The following is a 10,328-nucleotide window of genomic DNA, read 5'->3' as shown; positions in this document are numbered from 1 at the left end:
TTACCGATTTTAGCGGGGTTTACACTATCAATTCTGCATTTATCGTTAAGAGAACACACTAAATTTATGGCTTTGCTAGAAAGACAACGGAGAATTTGAACAACGTGAATAATGGGCTAAAAATTTGACTTAATAAAATTTAAAAAAAAAACTTCATTCAAATTATTCAACCAAAAAATCTCATTCAATAATTTAAAAATTTTAACCATTTATTATATTTTAATTTACCAAAACACCAGCTTCTCCTCCAAATCATTTGTTGTCACCGCCATCGCTTGGTCGCCAACCAGCCCCATCATCGCCGCCGAGATCCACCTCACCGCCACTGGTTCGTCAACAATGACCTCATCGACACTTAAGGATACCCATCCACTTAAGGATAAAAATAATCATCCACATACCTAGTGAATATCTAGCATATTTTAATTGTATCTAACTAAATCCATTCCAATCAAATAACCATCCATATAAGAATTAAAATAACCATCTGCATATCTACTAAAAAAACCATTCGGCATATTATGGGTTGACTACAACAAGGTGGAAATAAGAGAGAGAGGAAGGGTGTTGCGGTGATCGGCAGCGCTGCGAATCGCGAAGGGAGAGGTGCTACGTGATCGGGCGGCGATGGTTGCGTCGCGCGAGGAGAAACCCGTGATGGTGGACAGCGTTTGGCGGTGGTTTTTGATAAAGAAACATAGTTACAAATCGTCATACAATTTGTGAAACATTAAAAACTATTCAAGTCTTTAAGGTTATATTTGTTTACATGCACGAAACACTGAGACAAAGACATATAGATATAAAATTATATTTAACAGATTAGACATAGACGTATACATTGTATTTAGAAATATGAATCAGTGTATTTTATGTTCTTTCTGACATGAAAGATACTGAGATATTAAAAAGAGACATAACTTATTATTTTTATTTTTTATTATTTCTATCAATTTTTTATAATTATATTTTTATTATTATATATATTTTTTTTTAATTTTTTGTATGAAAAAAATAAGAATAAATTAATTTTTATCATTTGTTCATTCTTATATTTAATTTATCACCAAACATAATACAAAACACTAATTATTAGGTGTTGATTAGTTTGAGCATTTTTATTTTTATTTAAATAAGGCATAAAAATATAATTGATTGAACATTTTGAAAATATTTTCAATAAAATATTTTTAAAAAATAAAACAAAATTGAAAATGCATTTTTTTTCCAAAATTTTCATTCATTACTTTTGAAAAAATTTTCAGTGTTATGTTTAAAATTTGAGTATCTCCAACTCCTCTTTTCATGCATTGATTTTTTTTCTCCTCTCTTCTACCATCAATTTTATGAGCTGATTTTTTTCTCCTCTTTCTTCTACCATTAGTTTTCTAACATACCAACTCTTTCATTCTTTGCCACCAAGTATTATTATTATCAGGTTTTCATTTTCTAACCAGCTTACATAAACATCTTCTTGAAAAATGTAAAAATACAATTTTTAATATGATTTATAAATAAATTTTATTAATTAATTTTAAAAAATAACATGCTTTTCTAATATAGGTATAAAAATAAGATGAAATTTTTTAAGTTCAACTAAAATAGCCAAGTATAGCAACCAATGCTAAAAGTAGTAAGAAAAAAGAACCAATAAAAATGTGATCAATTTAGTTCTAAAATTTAGGATTGACGAAGTGTATTTGTTGAATTCTTTTGTTTAGTATTGAGTACGTATTAACTTAATTAAAAGAGTTACAGTGAATAATAGATTAATTACTTATCTTTTTTAGTCTTATTTTTTAATGGTAAATCTGATTCAATCAGGAGCGGAGCTAGATGAAACATTAGATGGGTCAAAAATATTTACACAATAAAATAAGACTAAAATAAAATTTTAAGGGAGTTAAACTAAAATTTACATATAATTTACATGTAAAAAATTAAAATTAGGGGGCCGTTGCCTCCCTTTCTCTTCATGTAGCTCCACCCCTGGAGTCAATACTCAAAATGACCTTTGAAAGTTGACCCTAACTCAATTTAGTCATCCAATTTTCAATTGACCCAAATTATACCCTGAAACTTTAAGGCCTGACTCAAGTTGGCTCCTCCGTCTATTTCCATCACTGGAGAGATGACATGACATGATTAAACGACATCGTTTTTGCCATTTGTGCCTAAACGACGTCGTTTTACTCCTCCTCCATCTTTTTCTTCTTCCTCAATGTCTGAACCTCCCACCACTTCATTACCACCACCCTCAATCATACATTCTCAACTCCACTACCCTCACCACCACCACCCCTCCTCCTCACCTCCCCCTCCTCTACCACTTTAATTTAGGGTACAATTTGAGTCAAAATGGCTTATTTCTTTTATCATATTTCCATTGAAATGTGTCCTAAGACTTTAAAATAGAAAACTCTCTGGACTTTTCTTTGGAAGCTATCTCTTCCTCACAAAATAAAAATATTCATGTAAAAAATTCTTCATGGCAATTTACCCATCTTCTTGTTTCTCAACTGGCAAATACCAACAATTGAACCAATCTGTCCTTGTTGCCAAAGGAACTAAAAAGATATTATCCACAGTCTAGTTATCAGCTATTAATACTCCTCAAAGATTTGGAGAGAAAGTACCTTAGAGTCTGTGTTGCTGGCGATGAATGAAGAACCTTTTCACCAATGATGGTCAAAGCTTTATGTGAACCTCTCCTAACGATCAGATTGCAAGAAGAAGATGAAATTTGTAGCTCATTTGAGTTCAGAAATTTGAGAAATGAAGAATCTGTTCCCAAATTAGAGTGGTAGATGAGAAAAAGGTGAGGAGGAGGGTAGTGGTAGTGATGGTGGTGAGAGCGAGGGGGTTGGAAAGGTATGATTGAGGGTGGTGGGAGGTTTCAGACATTAAGAAAGAGGAAGAAGAAGAAGGGGAGGAGTAAAACGACGTTGTTTAGGCGCAAACAACAAAACGACGTTGTTTAATTGTGCAATGTCATTTTTGCGGTGATAGAAATAGACGGAAGGACTAACTCGAGTCACATTTTATCAGAAGTCAAATTTCAGGGACCATTTTGTATATTAACTCTAAATCCATAAGAATACAATTAATTATTTTAAGATAGTAATTTATTTCATGTTTGATATTACATAAAAATAAATTATTAACTTAATAAAAAAAATTAAATAACTAATAGTACATTTAATAAAAATATAATTTTATATTCTAAAATATTAAAAAATATATTTTAGAAATAGATCAACCAAATATATTTGTATTATTTTTAACGTTTAAAAATAAATTTTCTCTTTATAAACCAGTCACATTTCTTTAGATGTGGAAAGTTAAAAATAAAAATAAAAAATATTTTTGCAAATCAATTAACTTTTTATATTTTTATCGTTATTTTCACTATGGTATCTTAATTTATGCTCGTCTAGTAATAACCCAGACTAAAGAACTTAAAAATACTTTTACCATCTTAGAGAACCTCCACGGAAAAGAAATGAAATTTGAAAGAGTTTGACCGTGAGTCCGCGGGCGCCAAAGTTTGGGACTTTGGGGGTAAGCCCAAAACTTATAAACGGAAGGAAATCCGTCATCCTTGTACGATAATCCAATCACACCCGTCCATTGACCACACACGGATCTCTAACAAAAATTTTCCTCGCGCGCCACAATTTTCACCCTCCGCCCATACCCTCTCTTGCTATATATACTCACCTTACCATTGCTTCAAAATCCATTCGGCAAAACGCACAAATTCAAATTTCGACTTGCATCTTCACTCATTTTAATTCCCATTCTTCGCTTCGTTCATTTCCATCAATGGCACGTACCAAGCAAACAGCTCGCAAGTCCACCGGCGGCAAGGCCCCGAGGAAGCAACTGGCCACTAAGGCCGCAAGGAAATCAGCTCCGGCAACTGGCGGAGTGAAGAAGCCACACAGATTCAGGCCCGGAACTGTAGCATTGAGAGAGATCAGGAAGTATCAGAAGAGCACTGAGCTCCTCATTAGAAAGCTCCCATTCCAGCGTCTGGTTCGGGAAATCGCGCAGGATTTCAAGACCGACCTCAGGTTCCAGAGCAGTGCCGTGGCGGCTCTCCAGGAAGCCGCGGAGGCTTACCTGGTTGGGTTGTTTGAGGACACTAACCTCTGTGCCATTCACGCCAAGAGGGTCACCATTATGCCAAAGGATATTCAACTTGCAAGAAGGATTAGGGGCGAGAGGGCCTAGTTTAGTTATCGTTTCTCTCGATTTGTTCATCTATTTGTAACTTTTATGTGCTGTTTATCAGGAATTGCGGTTACATTGTTGTTTGTTCCTATGATTCAATGTCCAAATTGAATTATTTTGTTCTGAAGTTTTATGATAGAGCCTTAATTATCTTGTTCTTTTGGAGTTTTTGTTAGCGTTATTTTTGCGAGTTGCCATTTTAGGTTCTCTGGTTTTGGTTTTTCTCTTATAACGCTACCGAAAGAAATCAGAGAAACTTAATATTAATAGTAGGAACTAGTAAGAACATTAATCTAAAAGAAGGACCCAATTCAACAATTATACGGTAGTATAATTTTTTTTAGTCATTATTCTGGTTGAGATTGTGTAAACTGTAAAGTAAGCCAGTGGTGAAGTATAGGACCATGAAAATTGAAAACCAATCCCTTTTATTAATGAATAAATCAACCAAAATGGCAGGTAATAAAACCCAGCTCGGCTCCTTCATAGTTGAGAAATAGAAGACAGATCGTATCTACTGAGATTGAATTTCCAGTATGGCCTATGCTCCACACAAATCACCATTACCTTTAATTAAGGGATAGGCTATAAAAATAAATGAATGGGGTTGAATGAATAAAGGGGTATCATTGTCTTGCAAAATTTATATTGTCCTTCACACTTAATTATTTTTTATTTAGTGCTTAATTTTTTTTTTAAGTAGGCATTGCTACATTGGGTTGCAAGACAAATGTTAATCTGTTGCAAATGCCTAGCAAAACTTTGGTGGTTGCTAGTGTTGCTACGATGAATACGTTAATTCTCACTTTCTTGTAGCTTGGCCTTGTTATAGAAAGACACGAAAGAAGAAAACTCAATTCCTACTTCCTAGACATCTACAAAAACAATGGACCAAAATGACATTTTATGAAGATACCCTAATTCTTGCCGCCAACACTAGAAAGCACCTATGCATCGGAAGCTTGCGCTGCTACCAGTTTAAGGCTTTTATTAGCTTTCTTTCTATCCTGCATCATTAACTGCACAAACTCTCTAAAACCTGCATTATACACAAGCCGGTATTAGTATTTATGTGACAAACCAGCAACTAAAAGAAGCAAGTTAACTGCAATACAGATGAAGAAACTCTGTTCTACTTGCAGAGTAAGGTGGTGAGGAAATGGAAGTATGGAACTCACACCATATGAGAGTGAGGCTCAAAAATGAGAGAAAAAATGAGTGACGAATGTCACGTTTTCTGTTATTGCTTCAATGCGCAGATATACACCTTGCCACTGCATACTAGCCAATTATAATACATCAATCTCTAACTAACTATTAACTAACTGCTGATATCAGCATATAATTGTCTAACTAATATACTAATTTAACTTACTACTAAGTACTAATACAACACTTTTTCTAGCTAACTTAATTAAAGCATCACTATATTTATAACTCTAATCACAACAGACATCAAAGAAAGTAGAAACCTCACTTGCACTAAAAACTATGGTTTCATCATTTCATATACACGAGATCGATGATAAATTCAAAATGTTTATAATAATATGTGCAAAAACTTCTAAATCTCATACCATAGTCAGAATCATGAGGTCCAGGGGATGCTTCAGGGTGGTATTGAAGGGACATAACTCTTTGAGAAGGAAAGGCTAGACCAGCACAACTTCCATCATTAAGATTGATATGTGTAACCTCCACCCCCTTTGGCAATGTGGCAGGGTCCACCGCATAGTTGTGGTTCTGCGAATTCATATACCATAATTTCATGATAGAAGACCGCAAGTCCAACAATAAGATGTTTACATTTTTGGAATTTCTAATAAAGTAAAAAGACATTAAAAATCAAATAGTTTGCCAAACATCATTGCAATTGATTTTATTCAAATTGAATTTGATATGCTGCTTCATATTTCATCACAGAAAGACATTACCATGGTGAGTTTCATCTCAATTAAACTTTGTGATTGAATTTGTTAGACTGCTTATACCAATTTATCATTTTCATAGTAGCTCTAACTGCCAATATGACACTAGGTTAACCATATTTATGGTGATACACTACAACACAAAGAATCGGTAGGGGAAAAAAAACCTTTAGTTGACATACCTGAGCACTAATTTCGACACGGCCAGTTCTAAGGTTGCGAACAGGATGGTTTCCTCCATGGTGACCAAATTTCATCTTGAAGGTCTTGCCACCTAAAGCCTGGCCTAACAATTGATGGCCCATGCAAATTCCAAAAACAGGCACCTTTCCGAGAATATTCTTTACAGTTTCAACAGCATAAGGAATGGCAGATGGATCTCCAGGGCCATTGCTTAAAATGACCCCATCTGGCTTTATCTTCAAAGTTTCTGATGCTGGCCATGTAGACGGCACAACTGTAATTTTACATCCGTATGATGCTAAGCGCCTAAGTATATTATGCTTAATCCCAAAATCATAAGCAACTACCTGCAGTTCATTAGATGGCATGAAAGCACAACTTAAATAACCCCAATAGACAACAAAACGAAAGAGACAGTGCTAATGGAATATAATTACATGGAAAGTTTCTCCAGCTGGATCTTTATTTGGACGGAATTCCCATTCATCTTCTGTTTTATCAATCCATTCAAGTGGAGACATGCATGAGACGCCGCTTATTAGATCAATACCTACAAATATAAAATAGGACTCATGTAACTCAATTTAGAAAACATTTACATGACCACAAAGACTCAAATCCTTACCAACAATGTTCCACGACTGAGATATCTGCAGTAGTTCCTGTTCTGTTTTAGAATTATCAGTGCTCAAGACACCAATAAGACTGCCATCTTGTCTCAATCTTCGTGTAATTGCACGCGTGTCAACATCATCTGTTGCATCACAAGTTACCATCAAACTCAATCAATGGCAAGAACTTAAATTATTTTGATATTAAATTACTTCTCAAAACAAATTTCATATACCAAATACTCACAGATTCCCATGATGTTCCTTTCCGCTAAGTAATCACCGAGTGCTTTAACACATCTCCAATTTGATGTACTGATACTCAAACTCCGAATAACTAGACCAGAAAGGAAGCACCGTCTTGATTCCTCATCATCTATCGGGCAGTGCATCCAAAATTGGGTTTAAATGAATTCCAAGCACATGGATTCAAGACTCATGGAAATTATAGTTATAACATAAACACATACCAAAATTTACACCGGTATTCCCAATATGCGGATTTGTCATGAGCACAAACTGGCCAGCATAGCTAGGATCCGTCAAAATTTCTTGATACCTGCAGTTTACAAAATTATCAAAATTTCAGAATGATAACTACAGATCCTAATTCCCTGATAGTTATAGTTTTTTCTCACCCAGTCAATGATGTATTGAAAACAACTTCACCAACTTGGGTTCCAGAAGCGCCAAATGATTTGGCATTCCAGATTGAACCATCTTGAAGCACAAGCCTTGCATCCGAAGTTTTCCAAGGCCTCTCACCCTTACCTATGAATCAAGCAAGAAAACTTGATCAAATTTGTTTGAGCTCTGAGCTGTATTACTATAACTAACATGTTTATGTGTAATCATTAATCATTTCCATGCATCCAAATGACAATGCACAACAGTAGAAGAAATGGATTTCATAAAGTGAAATTGATTGGTTTGATTACACTACATTAAGTTAAGACACTCGTGGTTGAGAAGAGAGGGTTACCGGCAGAGCAAGTGAGTGAGAAAACGCAGTGTCTCGGAGATGCGGTTGGGGGTTTAGAAGCGAAGGGGAAGCTGACGCTGTTGGTGACGTCAGCGAAGGATACGGAGAAGGCTTTGGTGGCCATTTGAGGAAAGGGTGACAGAGTTGTTTGAAAGTGAGTTAAAGCGAAAGGAATTCCGTCACTCAGTTGTAAGTTATAACTGTTTCCCTCCTCGTTGAGCTAGGTTTTGTTAAGTATTTCAAGTTTCATCCATTTTTTCCCTTTTTCACTTTTCTAATTTTTAAATAATTATTTTCCTGAATTTTACTTAAAGACAAAGAGATATCCCAATAAATCAGAGATTAATTTCTTAAGAAATTCAAATAAGCTCAATTGAAATATTGTTTTGCTAATAAAAAGCGGGTGTTTAAGAAAATAGATAATTCATTATACTAAGTTTTTCTTTTTTTGTGCATCAACACTATATATCTGTATTGAAAGATTTTAGATAAATAGTTGAATAATAATGATATTGTTTAATTCATGAACTTGTCAACTTCACACCATAAAAAAGAACTTTGTGGTGGTTGTTTCATGATAGAAAAAAAAAAAAAACCTTATTTTCTTTTATATTAAATTATTAGAGATGAATTTTTTAAAAAGGATATAAATTATGTGTTATATATTATTATAAATCTACACAAAAACATTAATAATATTTTATCTCACCTATATTTTGTCTTTTATAATTAAATATTTTTATTATAAAAAATTAATGATATTTGTACTACTAATATAACAGTGTAAAACATTAATAATAAAATATTATCGTATTTCACATAAAATTCATCCTAATCTAAAAAATTTAGCCTAGAAAAATATTGGTCCTTTTTAAACGTTTTTGTTAAACACTATTAATAGGTCATAAATTCCTTATTCTTTATTTTATGTGGAAGTATCGTGAACTCACCAACAAATATTTATAAATTGAACTCTATTTTTTTATTTTTAAAAAAATTAATAATTAAAATTTTGTCTCTCTAATTTTGGTTTTTACACTTTTTTTTCATTTCTTTTAATCATAATTTCAGAAATAAAAGAGATATTTCTGCTAGAGTTTTTTCACTAATGTTCGTTTTCTTGTCACATTTCTACAGCTACCACCGTTGTTGTCGCTGCCTGCACTCAGCACCGCCACTACTCCTTCTACTGCCGCCACACCACCTTTCCGGTCCCTTTACGTTGTTGTGTTTTGTCTTTGCCCCCACGAACTACTCAGATTTCATTTTAATCATAATTTCAGAGATGAAAGTGATATCTCTGCTAGAACTTTTTCACTAGTGTTCATGTTCCTGTCACATCTCTGCAACTACCACCATCGCTGTTGCTGCCTGCACTCAGCACCGCCACTACTCCTTCTACTGCCGCCACACCACACTTCTCGGTCCCTCTGCGTTGTTGTGCTTCGTCTCTGCCCCTGCGAACTACTCAGGTTTCATTTTACTTTATTTTGTTTTATTGCTTTTTCTATGACAATTTTTGTGAATTTGGAGTTTTTTCTACTGTCTTTGCACCGCAATGTTTATTTTAAGGGTGGAAAAGAAATAAAACAACTACTTCACTTCAATAGCAGATTAAGGGTGAAAAAGAAAATGCATTGTCTTAACTGAGTATTGCAATTGGCAATAAACACAATGAAATTTTCTCTTCAAATTTGTGATTATTAATTGGTGTCTGATTGTGTGAAGATTTTAGATCTGACTTGACTTGGAAAACTTTTTCTGAAAAAAAAAAAACAGACTTGTTCCTTTGATTTAACCAAACCAACACAATTTGAATAAGAAGTGCAATTTTCTCTTTGTTTTTGATTGAATCAGAACTTTGCATCAAATATAACAAAACTATATCATATGTATAATTTTTTCTTAACAATTTTTCTTTGCCAATGTTGCATAATCTGGCATGCCCTAGAAAGTGTATTCTTGCTGATGATGAGTTAAATGGAACAATTGACAAGTGTCTATCCAGCATCAATGTTGAGAAAGTTGAAACTAACAGGCGGGCTCTCGGGGAGCTCCTCTTCACTCCTGGAGCTCTTCAATATCTCAATGGAGTTAATGATTCTGCAATAGTTGCCACATATCCAGCCTCATCTGCGTTGAGTTTCGACGTCGCTGCTATGTTCCTCTTCGTCACCACTATCTCCGATCTCAGTACTTCTCCCTCATCTCTGGCCCTGCGAACTACTCCTTTAAGGTTTCATTTTTATTTTATTTTATTGTCCTTTCTATGAAAATTATGTGAATTTGGATGCTTTTGTTCTTGTAGGATTCTACAGTAAATTTGAGATTCTATGCAAGTATAACTTGTACCTAACACAATATCTCTATCCTTGCCAAAACATAAAA

At 34.2% G+C, this 10,328-nt stretch overlaps 2 protein-coding genes across 4 annotated transcripts; one reads left to right on the top strand and one right to left on the bottom strand.

Moving 5' to 3' along the window:
* The first annotated feature begins 3,741 nt into the window (after positions 1–3,741).
* LOC107623897 (histone H3.2) lies at positions 3,742–4,394 on the top strand. The gene has a single exon (XM_016326294.3). It carries the CDS (start codon positions 3,826–3,828, stop codon positions 4,234–4,236), a length of 411 nt encoding a protein of 136 aa, XP_016181780.1. The 5' UTR covers positions 3,742–3,825; the 3' UTR covers positions 4,237–4,394.
* Positions 4,395–4,635: 241 nt separating this feature from the next.
* LOC107621640 (carbamoyl phosphate synthase small chain, chloroplastic-like) lies at positions 4,636–8,143 on the bottom strand. 3 transcript variants are annotated; one of them, XR_002355379.2, is made up of 10 exons: positions 7,941–8,126; positions 7,597–7,729; positions 7,429–7,517; positions 7,206–7,334; positions 6,973–7,101; positions 6,785–6,897; positions 6,347–6,694; positions 5,814–5,979; positions 5,415–5,517; positions 4,849–5,275 (listed from the first exon to the last, which is right to left on the bottom strand). XR_002355379.2 is itself a non-coding variant. In XM_016323672.3 (9 exons), exons 1-9 carry the CDS (start codon positions 8,062–8,064, stop codon positions 5,184–5,186), a joined length of 1,323 nt encoding a protein of 440 aa, XP_016179158.1. In that variant the 5' UTR covers positions 8,065–8,143; the 3' UTR covers positions 4,636–5,183. The 3 variants fall into 3 exon arrangements, 2 of the variants coding, with proteins under 2 accessions (XP_016179158.1, XP_088346773.1); XM_016323672.3 differs by lacking the exon at positions 5,415–5,517 and having other exon boundaries at positions 4,636–5,275; positions 7,941–8,143; XM_088490647.1 differs by lacking the exon at positions 4,849–5,275 and having other exon boundaries at positions 5,418–5,510.
* Between the last annotated feature and the right edge of the window lie 2,185 nt (positions 8,144–10,328).

The sequence above is a fragment of the Arachis ipaensis genome, chromosome B10 (assembly GCF_059453495.1).
Source record: "Arachis ipaensis isolate K30076 ecotype BB chromosome B10, ASM5945349v1, whole genome shotgun sequence".
NCBI classification, from domain to species: Eukaryota; Viridiplantae; Streptophyta; class Magnoliopsida; order Fabales; family Fabaceae; genus Arachis; species Arachis ipaensis.
This window is presented reverse-complemented; position numbering and strand designations above follow the sequence as displayed.